Below are 20,439 nucleotides of genomic sequence, written 5' to 3'. Positions count from 1 at the left end.
GTTCAGTGTTCTTTTTCTCTCTTTAAAAATACTAACCAAAATTTACAAACTAGGACACAAACACACCACACACACACACACACACACAAAGAAATTTAAAATTATTTGAATGAATACACAAGTCTGACAGATTCACCCATTCGGCAAACTAATTTTTAGATTCTGTTGCACTAGGGCTATTAGATCTGGATGGCAAAAATCCAGATAACCACTGGATGGAGACAAAGTATTGGAACTGCTTTTATGTCTGCTATTTGTCTACAATTTTTCAGGCTGGATCCAGCCATAGTTAAAATTAATAAGGGCAGTCAGTCATCTTAAATCATAGTAATCTCTTTTTCAACAGGAAAATGCTCTAAATAACCTCCCTTATTGGGGTATGTCAAATGACATCACCTGCTAATAGCACATATTCACATAAATATCATCTGCTCTTTCCCACAATGGACTTAACACCAGGGGATTGGCCCATTCAAATTGATGGATGAACTTTGGGGTATGGTTTGCTTGGGACACTTTTAATCTATTGATCTGAGCGGGAAACCCTCAGATCCTGTCTATTATGCCTGCTATCAGCTTCTCCTAATAAAAGTTCCTTTTGGAAGAAACTGCTTCCACAAGTTCTGCTTTCTTAGGATGAGGTTTTCAAGTGGGCCCTGACACTGCCCATATGTTCAGCGCTTTCAATAATGAACTCCTAAACAATGCTTAAGAGACAGGTTCTAAGCCAAAATTCCATATATTGTTTGCAGTTAGTACCAATCCAGTCATGTATTTTGTATGACATGTTGTGTAAACGTTTATCATACTGTACCTGAAGTTTTCAATTTCCTCATCTTTTTCTGCCAATTTTCGTTCAAAATCTGCTTTAATTTGGGAAAGTTCCAGTTGAAAACGTAATGTTTTGCTTTCTTCATGCTCCAGAGCTCCCTAATAAAGATGCACAATATAAATTAAGGTTAAATGTCTTTAAAAAAAGAAAAATCACCACACCATATGCTATGGTAGCTGAAAGGTACAATCCAATATTCTGGTCAGTTGCAGAGCAATCATTATGATAATACTGAAAAGTACAGACAAAAGGTTTCTAACTATTGGTATTCTTTATCATAATTAGCCCCAGTTTGCAACATTTTTACATGCAAGGGTTATTCAGAGCAGATAATCTTGTCATCGTCACCCTACCTGATTTGTTTGTTTGTTTACAGATGCCTTAGAGTTTGTGTCGAATCCTGGTGACTATACAGATCAGTCCTTGCAGTTTTCTATGTTTTCAAAAGTGGTTTTGTTGTGCAGGCTCTGAGGTGCCTGCCTTCTTTCAAGAGCGAAGACAAAGTGACTGGTATAATGTCATTCAACTGATTACTTGCCTAAGGCAGGACTAGAACTCAGATTTTTCCTTTCTGACTCCCTATTTCAGGGGTGAAAAACTGCTGGCCTGCAGGCAAAATGCATCATAGCAAAACCGCACCCACCACATTGCTGGCAATGGCAAAAAAGTAACGATACATCGCGACATGTCACGTGACGTTGTGAGTTTGACACCCCTGCCCTATTTTAATCATTAGATCAAACTACCATCAAAGAGAATGAAATGTCCATTAGGGGCAATTCAGCTTGGGTATCATAAAAAGGGAGTAATCTGTTAGTAATTTGATTTACTACTGTTTTATTTTTATTGCCAGGATGAGAAGATGTACATGTAATTTATTCTAATAATTGCTTTTGAATGACCCCACAACTTGACTTGATATCAGGATGATAACAAGATATTATCTGATATCCTCTTCTGGTAGCAAAATGTTTTTGGCTTAGCAGTACATGTGTAAGACACCATTTGGTCTGTCTAGATTAAGTCTCTCCTTAGTCATAGCAGGCACACACGGGTATGTAGTAGAGTTGAAGGTTAATTCCCTCCGGGCTATCAAAGCTTCCTATAATAGCACTAAAATATTTACCTGGGCATTTTTATGTGAACTTGATACATTATTTTCCATTTCTTTTTAATTTGCATATGCAAATTATATCTTTTCATTCATTTGCTCATTTCTCTATGTTGCATATATTAAAATAGAGGCTTTTATGGCTAGCATTAAGATCTAGCATGAATAAACTGCATGGTAATGTACTATAGAAAAATATGTGCTGAGGAATGACAGGAAAAAGGGTTATGGAACCGGATGAGCTTTCATGCATCAAAACCAGTCAACTAATGAATACATTTTTCATGTAACAAAAGACAATTCATAACTATTAAGATTTTTTTAGATTTTGTGGCCAAGATTCTAAAAAAAGGCTAAAGTTAATTATTTAACAGAAAACAAAAATATAAAATCCTGCAATAATAATTCCGTGATTTTCATTATATTTATTTTTCTAATTTAGTTGCCTATTGCATTTTAAACTGGTTTTTAAAATAGAGCATTGTGCAGCAAAAGGATTAGTATAATTCATTAAGTTCCCTCTTGACTTTGATGTGGATTGAACATTTGTTTTTCTATATAGTGTTATGCCATCTGACTAAGATATTATACCCTGAAATTCTGTAAAATGAAATAAATTCAATCTTTGGATATATATGCTTATCAGGTGTTGTTATTCTAGTACAACTCTGTCAACGGATTGTAAGCAACAGTATTGCTAATGAAGGCACATGTTTATCTGATTTTAGTCATCTGTCAAATGGAATCATTTTAAGAAACATTTTTTGTTCATGAAGGGACTGCAGAGAAACTTGTTTATGATTTATTAAGTGCTCATACCCACAATCCCCAGTCTTTATTCTCTCACACACATTCATATTCATAAAAAGTCTGTAATATATGGCAACACTTTATTGTGGGGCTTCATTTGTTAAATTTAGAAGTTATTGACTATAATATTGAGGAGCAAAAACAATGTAGGAATTAATATATGAACATGCTGGAAGTAAGAATCTAGTTCTAGTTAGATTTTCTCTTTATCTCAACTGTCTTTACTTTTTTTTCTGTTTTCCCATTGTTTTTCTGTATTTGTGAAATACATAATGCTCTTTACTCTGGAAAAGAATAGCATGATGTATGACTATGTATTAAGTGATTGAGATGGACCTTTACCATGCAGGACAAAAGCCGAAGGGCAACAAAAGTTTTTCATCACCTTGTGATGGGCAAGGGATCACATTGAACACTTGGGGAAAGCAGACTGTACTGGACAGGACAATGGATTTAAAAAAAACAACAAAAAACACTAGGTTAAGCTTATTTCAGCACTTGTATGACAGTTTCTGAATATCTCCTGCAGATTTTCAAAATTGTCATTAGAGTCCACCAGAAAGACACTGCAAGGGCATACATGGCCCTTGGTTCTTAGCACCGGATGACTACAAAATGCATTGCTTAGAAAACAAAAAGAAAAATCTTCCTTGTAGTTTTATGGAACAGCTCTTTTTAATGAGCATGCCAGATTGCATTCTAGATTGTTTTATCAAGGTAAAGTTTTCAAATCACCACATATGATGCTCAGGTAGATCCTATTCTATCTGTGTTGCATATATTATATATTGAAGTTGTGTGTGTGTGTGTGTGTGTGTGTGTGTGTGTGTATGCATACTATATATATATATATATATATATATATATATATATATATATATATATGCATACTACATATACATATACATATATGCTTGCTTCAAAACTGTGGAACTGAGCATGCTGTTCCTCTGCTATAATACCAAAAACCTTTTTATTTGATGGGGAAATCCCTGCAAAGTATAAGGTAGCCTGCAAAATTTTAAAAAAGAAAGACAGATTAATAAAATAATACATATGGCTGATTAAGAGCTTATTTTCAGTATCAATGCATTCCAAATGCTGCTAAATAAAGAAATGGTGTATGTCCCTTTTAAAATACATAAATGATTTTTTAAAAATTTAATATATGATAGTGCTATTGAATGTATTCAGTTAACTTGTTATGTAAACAGATCATAATCACATACACTAAATTATACTTAAGAGAGCACAGATGAACATAGATATTAAAAGATGAAATCAACCTGATGATTACCATTTTACAAAAACACAGAAAAACATGTCTTGGCTGGAAATTTCTAACAATTAGATGGCAGAAAACACCTGGATATTTTCAGCCAAGGCAAATGAATGTGATTTTTAAATATAATCGTTTTTCCATACATTTACAACAATATTGGATATCTTATTGGCCAATTGGGTAACATGAGAATTTGGATTACAGCCAAAGAACAAGAAGCATTTATCTCTGAATCTATATAGCACTATAATTACATGGCTTTATAGCCATTTTCACTTTTCCAGATTGCCCAAGAGGTTGTACAAAGTAAATAAGATTTCCAAATTTATTTTCACTTTGGGATGAGGCATAAAAACACCACTTTCAAGAACAATAAAGGCCCCACAATTGTAACAAGTTACTTTTGATCCAATGTTTCATTGGCAAATTGACCAAACTCCAACTTTTGCTTGTAGATTATATTTTGTTCATATGACACATAGAATTGCAAACTGTCCAACCATAATATAGTTTAGCGTGTTGGGCAATTATAGGGTGCATGCTTAGTTTATAATTCAGACTATTGTGCCCAGGATCAATTAGGTAAACCATGCATTTATGAATATGTCCTCAGAACAAGTCAGAAGTAGTAAATTGGCAAGCTACATAATGTGAAATATGTATTTACATTTACAACCTTTTAAAATTGAAGCTATCTCTAAATATGCAACTGATAATTATCTCATTGTAACAGTTGGAAGAGAAGATTTAGCCCTTTCTTCTTTTGATGCAGTCTTAAGAAAAGCACTTCCTCAGAAGCTGGTATTAGCTACACTTCACTGGGGACACAGCAGGAATTTCCTGAATTCAAAGGCCAGGATTTCCCTCAAGATTATAGTAGAGGAGAAAAAGAATCAGAGCGTCCCTCTGTCTGCCTTCTTTGATTTGGATAATTATCATCTCCCCTGGCTTATCCATTAGCATGTTAAATGCAAAGTCAGTTTAAAATTATGCAAATTTGATCCTTAATTGTTTTACTAATTTACCTTTCCCAACAAATTATGTCTCATACAGAACAATTGTTTTCAAGTTCCCAGTCTTAAGAGAACTCTTTCAACATTGACTTTAAGGCTTTATTTCTACAACATTAAGACTACCAGATTTGGGAGGCAAATAGCAACAACTACTTCTGGTAGCAAAGAGTTCTGAATATTTGCAGCCCAGTTTAGGTCTCCTTCATGACTCTGGGCTCATCCCAACAACCTCCTCACCCTACTGTGAGTGCATCGCTTCCTCTGGATGTGCTCTCAGTGGTTCTCAGTTCTAAAAATGATATTCTCATAATCGTACCTATGAGCCATTGAGGTCATATCGATAATGTAGGAAAGGCAAGCTGAAATGATGTTTTCTGTATCGACTTTGTTGTAATCAGTTTCCCAAAGGATTCCTGACCTTCCACTCCTCAATCCTTTTTTGATTGCATCCCAACTCTTACAAACACTTTTCATTTTGTCAGAAAAGCATTTGACCAGTCCAGATAGATACTGACACATCCCTAAACCCCACTAGCCTATCTCTGGCTTAAGGTGTACATGGGCAAGGTGTATGACAACTTGCCGCAGCCAACTTACCACAGGACAACTCACCATGGGACAACTCACCAAGGGACAAGAGTTACATAATATCGAAGAAATAGTGAAATAGAATCATTAAAGAAAGGATGCCAGGGAGGAACAAAATGAAATATGAATGACAAACATTAAAATATTTTTTCAATTATTTTAAATAATTAGATTGAATTGTTGAATTGTCCTGCAGCGAGTTGTCCCATGGAGAGTTGGCCATGGCTAATTGTCCCATTATGAGATGGCTGTGCTGAGTTGGCCATGGTGAATTGACCATGGTAAGTTGACTGTGGCGAGTTGCCCCATTCTGACATAGGCAAGTGTATCTAAAAGAAATCAGCTCTTGTGATTCCTCTGGAGTTTTTCCCATCATCACAACAGCCACCCAATCACAGAAGTTCCTCTGTATCATAAACTCATTAGTTTTATACTGGGGGCAGTGTGCCACACAATTTTGTTTATTATTTTAGGTACCACAAAGTTTTAGAAATAGTTCCATTCTAATAGGAGAGTATTGGCCAAGTTACATAATATCACTAGTCTATTCCATATTGGTTAAGTTGGCAGCAGTAATGATTGGTAAGTAGCAGTGCTTCAGATACTAAAGTTGAACTAAAACTTCCAAGATTTCTCATTATAAGCTTGAGAGTTGTAGTTCAGCAATATCTACACAAATGCACACACATCCTCTTACAAGGATGTTTAATATTCTTAGGAAGTAATTTTAACAATGGCATAGAAACTGCATTTGGGGAAGAACTTGGGGGTTGTCTTATACGCCGAGTCATCTTATACGCCAAAAATAAGGTGGTTTCCGGCGTATAAGATGACTTTCTAGACATGCGACTCGATGTCCATCGTCTTATACGCTGGAAATAACGTAGTTTCCGGCGTATAAGATGACTTTTTAGGCATGCGACTCGGTGTCGATCGTCTTATATGCCGGAAATACCAGTCGTTTCCAGCGTAGAAGACGACTTTCTAGGCATGCGACTTGGTGTCGATCATCTTGCGACTCTGCATCAATCGTCTTGCGACCCGGCATCGAACTAGGGGGTCGTCTTATACGCCGGGTTGCCCTATACGCCGGAATATACGGTACATGCCAAACATTCATAGCAAAAAAGAAAAAAATTCCTATACAATATTTTAACCAGGAACCATATCTTTAGTCACCTGGCAAGAGATGGTTACTGCCCATACAGGTAAATTGCTTTTCTTTTATTTGAAGGAATATATTATACAATAACTACTATATGACAAAAGCATATAAAATGTTAACTCTTAATTCAGTGATTCAAAGTGATAATTCATGATGCAAGCTACACCATTTCATACATGTGTCATGATGTCATGCAGAAATATATAAGGGGCAGAGTTTGCATCAAGTCATCATGATTTGTCTTTTCTTGCTGCCTGGGTGTATCTATAAAAAGATTGTCCAAATCTTTATCTTACCTCAGCTTCTTCTAGGGCTAGCTGGACTTCTGCTTTTTCTTGTTCAGTCTGTTTCTTCATTTTCTCTAATTCATGAAGGTTCTTGTTTCCTTCGCTGATCTGATCGGTTAGATCTGAAATTTCCTCTATAAGAATTTTTAAAAACAATAATGAAGGAATAAGGATCTGAAGTCCTTTCTTTCTTCTAAACCAATATTTGTGCACATGCATGTGTACACTTTTGTGTTCATGTGTGCTGAAAAGCTGAAAGATGTTGAATGCTTATTTTAATTAACAAATTTATATGGCTGTCCATTTCAGTAGCTCTGGGTGGCATACAGTAATGAATTAAATTGAATTGAAACCGCCCCCCCCAAAATCCATTCCCTCCCACCTGCCCCTGTGGCTGCAAACAAATCAAATAAGCTATTTGATCAGCTACTTGACCTAAGTATCAACTTAGGTCCCCAAGTTCACTGACAGAACTATGACCACAGGGTCTTTTGAAAAAGTAGCAAGGTGGGGGCAAATTTTATCTCCAGGGGAATCTTGTTCCACAAGGAGGAGCAGGAGAAGGGCCTATTTTTGGTCCCACCCGATGTATTTATTTAACAGGTGAGACACACAACATGCCCTGCTTCCTGCTCTAGTGGGCTGGGTAGATGTAACTGGAGAAAGGCTCTCCTTCAAATAATTTTGTCCCAAGCCATGTAGGACTTTAAAGGTGATAACCAGCACCTTGAATTGTACCCAGAAGCAAATCAGCAGCCAAAAAATCTCAGCTCTGCAAGAGAGGTGAAACATTCATAAATTTGGGCTTGCACAAAACCATACAGATCATTGAATTTTGAGCCAACTGAAGCTTTCATATACATTCCAAGGGTAGCCCCAGGTAGAGTGCATATTACAATGCATCATTGGTTTCTACAAGGCAGAATAAAAAGAATCTCCAAGTTACGTCAATTAAAACAATTAACTTCCAGATAAATATGAGATATTTGTATAACCATACTGTTATTTTTGATGATGATTTTCATTCATGGATAATATTCTGGTCATATCGATCATATTTCAAAAAATGGACATGATAGAGCACTTGGACCAATAAAAACACTTGGGAACCAGCAAGGTATCTACAATATCTAACTCTCCCCAAGCTGAAAATTGTCAATGCTGCAAATACTGTATATTCTTGCTTTGACAATATGCAAAACTGTCTGGCATTTATTGGGTTAATACTTAGCTTAGACTGGGCGGGGGAAAAAAGCCCGGGAAAGAAAGAGGAAGTAAACGTTTGACCTTCTCACTAATTGGATAATGTGACCTGTGACTGCATGAGAAGGGAGGGGTTGAGCAAGGAAAGCTTGATGCCAGCGACCGGAAGTTCAGATTCTGGCATCAATTAGTCCAATGGTGACCGGCATAATTTGTAGCTCTGCAAATAAAGACTTTAGGAAACATGCCTGAAAGTTCTTTGAAGTGCTTCATTAGTCGGAACTTGTGACATTTAAATCAGACATAAGAACTTGCCATCTGCACTGCTACAAGAGTGATACTCCAAACCCTATTAACTGTGCATACCTGCCCATGCAGCATCAAAGAGACTGACACCATTTCACATGTATTACTACAGATATCAAGTATGTTTATATTCTGCCCCTAATACTGTATATACATTTCCAGGAAGACCAGACAATTCCATGTGAACTATCTTCTAGAGGATTTCAAACTGCTTATCACCTGTGCAGTAGCTAAATTCTATATTGCCGCCATGAAAAAAGCATAACTTTTATAGGGAGAAAAAAATCACTTCTGTTTTATTTATCAGTTTCAATTTAACATGTACAAGCTATTTTTTTAGATTATATTTTTTTACTTCACAGTCTGTAATGTTTTAGATTTACACTTGTAAAAGTATTTAATGCATTATAGCAGTGTATGTCACATTTTATTAACCATTATATATATATATATATATATATATATATATATATATATATATATATATATATATATATATATATATGTAGGTCTTTGGTTGTTCGGGTTAAGTTACAGAATAAGTCCAACTCCATAACCCATGACTCCCATGAGCAAATTTGTGGTTATTTAAGTATTGCTGTCACCCAGAGATTCAGTAGAATGGTCCCACTCTAGCTTTCTGGAAGCCAGGAAGACCTGTCCCATCGTGGTTGCCATGGGAGGAAGTTGGAAGTCATTCCTGCTCTTTCTGTTTTTCTGCCCTTGTTCATTCTATTTCTCTTTAGGTGAGAAATATCTTTGAAATTATGGGTCACAGATTGTGTGATTCACATATAAAGAGGGATATGGGATTATTTAACAGTGGATTATTTCACTGAAAATAATCATATTTTCTGTGCCATGCTTTTCTATGTTTTGGTATCCTGGTCCATTATGTGTGGACACTGTGTTCCCTTGTTCTGGTAAATGAGTACCATCTATTTATAGTTTTATATTAGATATCTGTCTATTCTACCATTCTAGGAACTTAATGAAAGTTCTTTTTTGGTTATTCAGAGGTGAAGTTCCAGATAAATAAATCCAGATTACACCTGGAACTTTATTTACCCTCCTTTCAGGAAGGCAAATTGCTCTGTATCTTTGTGGGTTAAGGCTTCTTCCTTATGCAAATTATTCATGACTTCTCTGCAGTACCGTTAATAACAAATAACCTACCTTGGAGATTCTTGTTTTCTCTTTTTAAGGTTTCTGTATTGTCTAGGCTTTCTTCATATGCATTCTTTAGTTTAAATAATTCTGTACTGAGGCTTCTAGATTCCTTCTGGGCACTCTCAAGCTCTGCTTGGGACTCTTCATACTTCTGTTTCCATTCTGCAATAATCCTGTCAAAATTGCGCTGCTTCTTGTCCAGAACTCCTGCTGCTGAGTTGGCCTTTTCCAAGTCAATCATTATGTCCTCCAATTCATTCTGCAGTCGATATTTTGTCTTTTCCAGAGATGAGCATTTGGCATTGGCAGCCTCAATGGCTTCCTCTGCCTCCTGGAGACGAGCTGCCAATTTTTTCCTAATAGCAGATATTCATAATAAATTAACCCATCGAAAACATTTCTGACTTTTTACAAAAATCAAGCAATCTAGTTTTCAGTTAGTGCTATTGAATTTTGATTGTTACATATTGGCAAAATGTGTTCCCAATACCATCAGGGGTTTACATGTTTACATAAAATTGGTTTACGTTTTCTGCTATAGTTTCACCACTAGGTTCTACTTTTCTTTTCCATGTATTCATGCCAGTTTATAAAAAGGATATAGTGAAAAGTTAAGCAGTAACTTTGATGTCTCTTACTTAGCTTCTTCTAGTTCTTCAGTTCTTTGGATGGCATCTGTTTCATATTTAGTTCTCCATTGTGCTACTTCTGCATTCCCTTTAGAAAGTGCTCTCTGCAACTCAGCCTTAGCTTCTTGTTCCTCCTCAAACTGCTCACGCAAGAGGTCACAGTCATGGCGAGCACCCTGCAGAGCATGGGCCAAAGCATTCTTGGACTGCAGGATAAAGAAACTGGAATTAGCACATTTTGTAGCAGAAAAAGGAGCTACAATTGGAATAGTAACTAGCAAGTTCCTGTGACTGATTCCCAGTTTTGCATCTTATCTTTTAGATGTGAAATTCTCATTAATTACATTATATTACTTGATCCATAACAACCTTTATTCTGAATTTATAATCCCATTCTGTATTTTAAGTGTTGTGGTGGCGCAGTGGTTAGAATGCAGTATTACAAGCTACAGTAATTCTACCGACTGCTAGCATTTCGATTCTCACCAGCCTTCCACCCTGCTAAGGTGGGTAAAATGAGGATCCATATTGTTGGGGGAAATACACTGACTTTGTAAACTGCTTAGGGAGAGCTATAAAGCACTGTGGAGCAGTATATAAGTCTAAGTGCTATTGCTATTTACACAAATATTGACAAATAATGATGTGATTTACACAAATCAAAAACAATAATGGATAAATTTGTCCTGTTATGCAGATCAGTGCAGTTCCATTGCACTGACATGAAACATGTGATTCTGGACTTATTCACAAACTCTCACAAAATGAGAAATTTTCTCTGTCTCAGAATCATGTCAGCATTCCTAATGAAAGCATTACCTTGGTCTCTTCCTCTAGCTGCCTTTTAAGTTCATCTATTTGTTGAGTGAAAGACAATTTCCCTCGAGAAAGTTGGTTGATAAATGATTCTTTTTCTTCCAGCAGCCTCGTAAATTCACCTGCCAGAGAGGTATCAAAACCAATAATAAGCATATGCTTTTTATGATAGGAAAGCAGGATAGAATATATTTTGCTACTTGAAGCAAATATGCTATCAGTTCAGATTATTCTAAAGTAAGATTGCCCTTAAGACACAATGGGATGGTCTGAGATAGTAAATTGGGTGTTTCATGGTACAAAACATTTGCAGGCTGGCTCAGAATTTGCCAAAATTGGAGTTATGTTAGGAATCTAAGAAGTCCTCTGGTCACAGAGAAAGCAAAGGAGAAAAACAATGTGATGTTGGACTGAAAAGATGCATAAAAGTGAAGTTTCAGGTTAATGCATAATGCACATATAGTAGCTGTGCTAGTCAGGATATTCAGTTTCATTACAAATGCATCTCCATTGACTTCTACTATATATGAATACTTATTGCAAACAAACTAATTCTTGCATGCAAAAACTGAAATAAAGAGTGGAAGCGTGGTTTAGTATTTCTGTTTGGAATCCTTAATCAGAAACCTGTATATAAATTCATAAACCAATGTCCAGGATTCAAAGAGCAAACCCTTTTCCTCATCAAGTGGTTTTGACTTTATATAACTGCTTTGTGGGCATTAAAGAAATGCAAGTATTCAATGCATTCTTATTTGGAATAGTATTTTGCTTTTAAAAAATTATTAAACACACTAATAAGAACTATTTCTCTAATAGCCAAATGGGTTGCTGCAGTATTCAGGCCAAATAGTTCAATTTTAAAAGCTGAATATGAATTAGCAATAGAGTGTACATGATAAACAAAGTATATTGTGTACCTATTTAGATGCTCAGCTACCTAAAAGCTTCAACAAAGGAAGTATGAATGCTGTCCCTAGCCCTTTCATCACATTCAACCAGAATTCTGAAGAGCATTTGCGTTTACTGTGCAGCCTGTAAGGAACTCTGCTGTATTAGGGTTTAAATTGCACTTCTTGCTTACTCAACAAATTCAGCATTTCTCCAGTCCACTGATAAATGCATATAGCAGTATTTCTCAAACTCAAAACCTCCGAGTTGCTTGGGGGGGGGGAGGAGAGATAAAGTTAACATAGCTTAAAATTGCTAAATTAAGAAATACTGTCATAGAGATTAGGATAAGATAGATAAGAGTCGTCTTATTGGTGAAAGGCACAGCATATAAATAAAACAAAAGATACCCAGGCAAAATGGAACAGAACAGAATGGAATGGAACAGAACAGAACAGAATAGAAGGTAGTCCTTCTAGAAGATTGCAAAAGATGATCACATGACCTCAGGACACTGCAACCGGGATAAATACGGACCAGTTGTCAAGCATCTGAATGTAAATCACATAACCATCGGAATGCTGTAACAGTCATAAGTGTGAAAAATCACTTTTTTCAATGCTGTTGTAACTTTGAACAGTCTAAATGAGCTGTTGTTAGTTGAGGACTATGAATAGAACAGAACAGAATAGGATAGAATCTTTATTGATTTAATCATTTGAACATATCATAAGTATAAAAGTAATACAAATATAAAAGTAGATACAAGGAAAACAATAGGACATGTTCACAGTAAGTCGCCAGCCTATAGTTAATTTCAGTCTGATCTAAATATTCTGATTTCTTTGAAATGACCTTTGGTACAAAGAATGCTGTTTTATTAGTGATATGCAGGTTTGTTCCCTGCAAAAAGTCAGACATCTTCTCTCGGGTACCATTTTTAAAAGTTTTTAAATAAGAATCTAAATAAACTGCCCTTTTAGTAGAATACAGTCTGCAGTCAAAAGGGATGTGTCCAGTGTCTTCAACAGCTGTGTTCCACAGAGTCTTCCTTTAAGTCAAACTCCATGAAACTTCCCATAACTTATCATTGTGCCTAGTTTAAAACAAACTCTAGAAAAAACTCTTCTGAGATGTTGAGATATATGAGGCAGATTTGTGTGGAGAAAAAGTAAGATATAACACAACAATAAGAATTGTACAGAATTGTCCAATAACTTACCATTCTCAGCTTGCAGCTTCCCTTTCTGCGCAGTCAGATCATTTATCACCCGAGTCATTTCATCCACTTTAGTCTTGGCCTCACTGAGATGATCTTCAAAAGTACGACAGAGTTTCTCTGCATTTGCCTAAAGCAATAGAACAAACTTACTTAATGGAATGTCTGTCAGCCGCCTAGAGTCACTTCTGGGGAGATGAGAGGCATACAAGTTTAATAATAAATAAATGAAATCTAAATAGAAATTATCGCACTCACCCTGAACCTATACACCTTAGATACTGTTAAATTTGGCTGGAAAATATTAAAATAGCATGCTAATAAATATTTAACTAAAAGAAAAAAATCTGACTCAATATTTTTTAAAAATTGTTATTATATAATACAAATTAGCTGAGTCATAGTCAAAACCTACACATCTAAAATGCTAAAATCTTTTAATAATATAATTTCAACATTTTAATACTTCCATCTACAAAGATAACCTTTTGTTTTTTTTCTCAGATTATAATAAAAAATTGCTCCAGCTATGTATCAACCAAATTATTACTTTCCCTAATTAATATTTTACTGGAATTATATCCCCAAAAGCAAACATATAGGAATATATGATGACATATGAAATGAAATAAATCATTTAATTAATAATAATTTGGAATTATTTGACTGAATTCATGAGATGAAGTATATTACTTAGACAATAATATGGTTCTGTGAGTCTTAGACATTCTTTTAGAAACTCTTGTCAGTAGCTGGGAGAAAAAAAAATATCCTTAAGGAATATTTTACAATTCTTCCACACATCATTTATTATTAAAGAAAAGTAAAATGGAAGCTTTTGTGAAGAACATGATGTGATCTTATAATAAACTGTCACCTACTTCTGTCAAAGTCCATAAAAGGTACTAGCTTAAAATTTCTGCAAACGAATTCAGAAAATGTCAAAGCAGTTTGTGGTCACTATTTTAATACTCATTTAGCAACTGTTTATTTAATAACTAATGTTTTAGTGGCTAATTTAGTGACCAGTTACAATGGAGGTTTATAAAAGAAAGAAAGCTGAAGTAAGATCTGAAATTAGAGTTTTGGATAGTGAAAAAAGGTAATATATTCTCTCACTTTGTGTGTTTGTGTATATACACACACATACACATAGTATATACTGTATAATAGTAACATGGTACCCAAAGATGAGCAACTGAAAGAATGCTTGGGGCAGGCTATAGATAGCTGAGGTGGCAAACATTGGGGACGGACTAAAAGACAGCACTGAGACACTGATCATAGCAGCAGAAGAACAGGCACTAAGCACCAGATCCATAGAAGTAGAAGTCAGCCACATTAGACAGGACCTGAGGTGCAGACTATGCAGAGAGGTCTCAGAGACAGTCCAACATATAGCAGGGTGTAAGATGCAGGCAGCAACAGAACACATCGAGTGGCACAACTAAGTAGCTGGAACTGTGTCCAGGAACATCTGTACAGTGAATGGGCTAGATTCCCCCAAGTCCAGATGGGAAATTACACAGAAAGTCATGTATAATTGGAATAGAAGACAAATGTAATATATGCAGCAGTGCCAAGTGACAGCAACATCAGGAAGAAGGCGTATGGGAAGTTGGAGAAGTACCAGGGCCTAAAGGAAGAACTGGAGAGGATATGGAAAGTAAAGACCAAAGTAGTCCCAGTGGTGGTAGGAACACTTGGGGCTGTGATTCCTAAGCTGGGAGACTCCAAAAGATCCCAAGAACAATATCAGAGCTCTCTGTCCAGAAGAGTGCAGTGCTAGGGACAAATAAAATCCTGCACAAAACCCTCAAACCCTCAGGCCTCTGGTAGAGCAGTGGCCCCCAACCTTTTGGGACTGGTTCTGTGGAGAGAGGTTTTTTCCGCAGACTGGGGGTGGGAGGAGGGGACATGGTTTTGCATGCTGCCTACATCCCATGGATAGGGCTTTGCTTGTTTGCGCGACCAGGTTTCTGGCATGCCACGGCCCCGGGCCGGTCCATGGAATGGGGGTTGGGAGCCCCTTGGGTAGAGGACCCAAGATTGAGAAAGATACATACTACCCATAGGGGTTACAAGGGATTTTTTTAAAAAAATGTATGTGCATGTGGGAGTGTTACCCCTAACACAACATAATATTTCTTGAAAAAACAGTTAGGAACAGCAGTGTTCATAGAGATTCCAGTTGCCAAAAAAGTCAAGATGGAGACCATGTGATCAAAACCCCTTCCTTTTTTTATCTGCATCATAACCCGTGTAAAAAAAGGAGTTGGACTTTGATCTCATAGATCTGGTCACCATTTTGACCTTTTTGACCCTCCTGTAGCTCCCCACTCCATGGAAGGATTATACTTAGAGTCTATCTATATCTCTATATCTACTGCATCTATATCTCTATGTCTCTATAGGTCCCCATTCAAACTTTCACATTAGATTGATGGCTTTTACCTTTCCCTTGACCAGCTGCTCCATGTTGGATGATAAATCATCCACCTCTAACTTCAGCTCACTTTTCTCTTTCTCCAGTTTTTGTTTGACTCTCTGCAAATTGTCAACTTGTTCCCCAAGTTCTGCCATGCTGTCTGCATGCTTCTTCCTTAGTGTAGCTGCAGTAGCTTCATAATGCAAAGTGGCTTCTTCAAGGTCCCGTCGTAGTTTGAGAAACTCTGCCTCACGTTTCTTGTTCATTTCCAGCTGTGCTGAAGTAGCACCCCCAGCTTCCTCTAGTCGCTCACTCAATTCTTCTAGTTCTCGGGCCAGATCTGATCGCTGCTTCTCCACTTTCGCTCGGGCAGCCCTTTCTGCTTCCAGTTCTTCCTCCAACTCCTCTATACGGGCCTATCAGACAGATTAAAAAATAAACTTTTACACAAAGGGCAATACTTCGGTATTCTACTTATATATACTAAAAACTGTACGTACGTATGTACGTATGTATGTATGTATGTGTGTATGTATGTGTGTGTGTATATATATATATATATATATATATATATATATATATATATATATATATATATATATATATATTGAATGTATACCTAACTCTGAACCTTATTCACAGCTCTTTCTTTACCTAGCTGAATATGAATCTGAGCTTCAGGCCTTTCAAAGTTCTGTACCAACTTAGTAGGCTGAAAAATTGGGTGAACAATTACTTTGACTTTCTTGAAAGGAAAGAGAAATCCTTCAATAATCTATTAAAGGACAAGACTTCCTCTTAGCCATGACAGTACACTACTAATCAAAAAGCCCCAAGAGGTAATTCCTTTATAATGGACTTTCTTGGGATTTACTGATATGTGTACAGCTTGGGAGGCTGTTCAGTAAAATGGCAGGATACATAGAGCTCTTTTGACCATCTCTCTGTTCAATAAGTGCAAATATACCACACACCATCCATGGAATTATCTTCTCTTTTATCCTAATTTATAAAACACAAAATCTGTGATCAGACTGAAAGAGAACCAGAAGAAAAAAAATGCAGAATAATATTCCGCATTAGTTAGAATATTAATCGTAGAGCTAACACCACCATAGCAAAATGAGGCCTAGGTATCTAAGTTCTATCGTCCCCAAAGAAGCATTGTTACTGAGAGGACAAGCGCTGCGGTTCAACATATAATTGGATAGGGAAAAGCATAGAGATATTAAAATAAGGGTGAGTGTCTGATATGTATTCTGAATACATGGTGAATTTATTATGATTCCACCTGTCTGGAAAGGTAGTTTTGTACCATTTTCCCATGACATCAGGCTGCAGTTGTATTTGAAATTATATGGAATATGCTATTGAACTTTGCAGAATCTATTCTAACTATGCATAGAATTACTCTAAGGGCTACTTAAGATGCAAAAATCCCAGTGTATGAAAGTAAACTTTGATAGAGCTGGTAAACACACATTTTTAAACATGGAGTGTCTTATGCCCTTTTAAAATTAATTCAAAGAAGCATGAATTATAAGGTAAAGAGAAATTCTTATCCATGTTTTGACTCTGAACTAGAACTGTCAAAATGGCTTAGCCACATATTCTACTTCTGGGCATTGAACAAGTTGCAGCATTATTAATGGCACTTCCCATAACCTCCCCTCCAAAGAGAAATGAAAACTAACTTTGGCAGCTGTTAAACCAAGATGATCATGGAGCCTCCATAGATCAATAGCTAAAGGGAGTATTTTTATTCCTGGAAGAGTTTTGCTCCTGTGCAAATTCAGTGTTGATGTCACATATCAACACAGTTCATGTTGTCTTCCTCCAAGATACAATCTTATTTTGTAATTCACCAGCCACTATATACTTATAATCAAGGGTATTCAGAGAGATATTTTTGTTTTTGCTGAAATATCTTTTCCCTCCTCCAATTCATTTTCTCTCATATATCTTTCTTTCCAAGTGTCTCCTCTACTCTTTTATGACTGCCAATCCAGCAACTAAGTCCTCCTATTAGTTGGAACCCCTGCAGTTCGGGAAGGAGATTTCAAACCTGCTTTTCTCAAGTGATCAATAGTTCTTTTGAAAAGTGAAAAATAAAACTCAATGAAGTTTTATCTGTGCTGGAGAGAATATATACAGATATATGTTCTGTGGAGGGAATGAGTATGGTTCTCATTCTCCTCACAGGAAGTGAAGAGCACTCCCTTTAAATCAGTGTGATGGACAGCTATTTAGATCTGTGAGAGCCTAAAAGCTGCAAATTATATAAATGGACAAACTATAATTTTTTATTTCCTGAGATTAGGGGAGGTATCTGGAGGACTTTCTTTCCAAAATGGCTACATTCTAAACCTATTTAGAGACGGCTTCAAAATGGCAGAAAATCATACAATCAGAGCAGGCTCTCTAAAAACAAAAATTGGGAAGGCTGTGGCTCTAGTTTGCATCTCCTGTTCTAAAGTTCTGAAATGAAGAACTGGATGTGGGTTTACCAGTCATGGATACCCTTTATAGCACATCTATCATTTATGTTTAGACTTTGGGTGAAGGGATATATGTTGGGCACTGGAAGTGATAACTAATTTTGATTTGCATTTATAGCCAGGCCATGGAAATGATCCTTTAAAGCCAGATGGCATTCTGATGGTGCAACCTTCTTATTTAATTACCTAGGTATTTCCATGTTTATAATTTAATCATTAAATCCTCCCTAAAGGAAGAAAAGGTGAATAAAACAATATGAACTCCAAAACCCTTTTCAACATTAGATGGCTTTAAGAGAAAAATAGATGTACTCATGAAGTAATAGTTGGAATGTCTAGATGTGAGAAAACAACATATGGAGAAGCATTACCTAGAACAGGGATCTCCAACTCCCAGGCAATGGCCCCATTACTGGGCAGTGGCCTAGTTGGAACTTGGCCATGTGAGCAGCGTGCCAATATGCTCATGCAGCTCAACTTGTGCAAGCTGCGGGCCAGCATGCATGCATAGGTATGTGCAGCTCAACTTGCACAAATCGACCTGCGCTCTCTTGCACATGCACACTGGCCTCTCATGCAATCCATTTTCCTTCCTCCCCCAGCCACCTCGACAAGGCACAAAGGGTGAGGACCGCTGATCTAGACTACCAACAGGATATGAATTTTTAAACACTATAAACTTTGGAAATTCTATAAATTGGACTCCAAATTTATGTGGCAACACTAGAGTCAAGAAATATGATCTGGATGTTTTCTGTGGAATCCAACTGAATCCAGCAAAACCTTTCATGGATGTCTCTAATTTGCCAGAAATTCAGATTGAAAGGTACTAAAGCTGTTCATAAATTGTATCAAGCTGTGGCCATTATTTTCAAGGAGATCCTAAGGATGACACAACAGAAAATACACCCTAGGGTACCTCTGGGAAAGCTGAAGAGTGAATCCAACCAAATATGAGTTAGAGCCTACATTAGGGATTATATTCTTATCATGTCTACAGATAGCTTGTCATAGCCTTGTTTCAGGTGAAAAATATTCTAGGCCTCTGAAGTGGCTAGAATCCACTCTGAAACTTTTCTGTCATGTTTTATGGTTTTATGTGTGAACCACTTAGATTCACTGTTGATTTATAAATTATAAACGATTACCAGCTCAATGGAAGAAAATAAGAATCACTCATTATTTACCTGAAGCTCTTTTATCTTTTTTTGGAGCTGCATCACTATGGCCTGTTCATCTTCAATCTTAGAGTTCATCTGATTGATTTCAAATTCTTTCCTGTTAATGCAAGAGATGTTCAGATGTGGTGGAATATAAGACTATTCATCAGAATGGCTGTATTGCTTTCTAAGCAGAAATGCAGTTTCAGAAGTAATGGCCATCATTATTACTATTTATCAAGATTTTTTTAAAATAAAAAAAACCTAGTTGTTAATGCAAAGTTTTTAAAAAATCTTATCTTATTTCTTGATTTGCAAGCTAAACAATCCATGGATATTGTACTTTTAATAACTCTGATATTGGGTGAAGTTGGTGAGTATACTTTGTGCTACACTTTGGTCAGCTGCCAAATTTGCTGTAATAAAAGAAACTACAGCAGATCAGGAGAGGAAAATAAAAACAGAATCCTACAACACAGAAGCTTTGTTTTGTCTTTGTAAGGACCCACCCCACTTTGCATCTTAAGAAGACAGAACTCTTGGAATAATTCTTCCAACAGGAATCCTTTATTAAGAGAAAATGGTTGCAGGCATGCTAGACAGGACTTGGGGTTCAAGCTCTTCCATTCAAGGTTTTAAGGGGTTCCCCAGTAGTCCCACCCAATCAACCCCCCTTCCAGTGATAGTTTCAAGTATCACAATTCCACCCCCTTTCTTCTTTCTTCCGTCTGCATGGGGACTTCAGATAACTACATGAAAGGCAACTACCCTCCTTTGGTATGTTAACGCTTCGAGGTTACAATAAACACACATTCAGCATTCAGCTCTTTGAAGTGTAAAGAAGGAAGTGAGGGCCATAAAGCCCCTTTGTTCTCCCCCTTCTCTCCCTCTTATGGCAGAATCCAGAGAAGGCAGAATTGGGAGTTTCTATATTTGATAATTTAAAGATGAAATATAATTGGATTCTGACATCCGGCCCCTCTTAACAATAAGAGAGATCCACCTGAAAGAAAACACAAGTATAAAATTTA

The 20,439-nt window shown here is 36.6% G+C and overlaps 1 protein-coding gene and 1 long non-coding RNA gene across 3 annotated transcripts in view; one reads left to right on the top strand and one right to left on the bottom strand.

The window, feature by feature from the left end:
* Positions 1-20,439, bottom strand: part of MYH15 (myosin heavy chain 15) — a 107,830-nt gene that overhangs the window by 15,783 nt on the left and 71,608 nt on the right. Inside the window, exons 28-35 of the mRNA XM_039364995.1 lie at positions 19,436-19,526; positions 15,777-16,166; positions 13,326-13,452; positions 11,216-11,334; positions 10,406-10,602; positions 9,774-10,123; positions 7,098-7,222; positions 815-930 (exon numbers count right to left, since the gene is read on the bottom strand). Coding sequence (XP_039220929.1) covers positions 815-930; positions 7,098-7,222; positions 9,774-10,123; positions 10,406-10,602; positions 11,216-11,334; positions 13,326-13,452; positions 15,777-16,166; positions 19,436-19,526 — 1,515 coding nt within the window. The remainder of the gene's footprint in view (positions 1-814; positions 931-7,097; positions 7,223-9,773; positions 10,124-10,405; positions 10,603-11,215; positions 11,335-13,325; positions 13,453-15,776; positions 16,167-19,435; positions 19,527-20,439) is intronic.
* Positions 1-20,439, top strand: part of LOC120317938 — a 223,953-nt gene that overhangs the window by 143,397 nt on the left and 60,117 nt on the right. The window lies entirely within an intron of this gene.

The sequence above is a fragment of the Crotalus tigris genome, unplaced genomic scaffold (assembly GCF_016545835.1).
Source record: "Crotalus tigris isolate CLP2741 ecotype Arizona unplaced genomic scaffold, ASM1654583v1 scf7180000019944.6993514239:2294586, whole genome shotgun sequence".
Taxonomy (NCBI): Eukaryota; Metazoa; Chordata; class Lepidosauria; order Squamata; family Viperidae; genus Crotalus; species Crotalus tigris.
The sequence above is the reverse complement of the archived record's forward strand: the minus strand, read 5'-3'. Positions and strand labels throughout refer to the sequence as shown.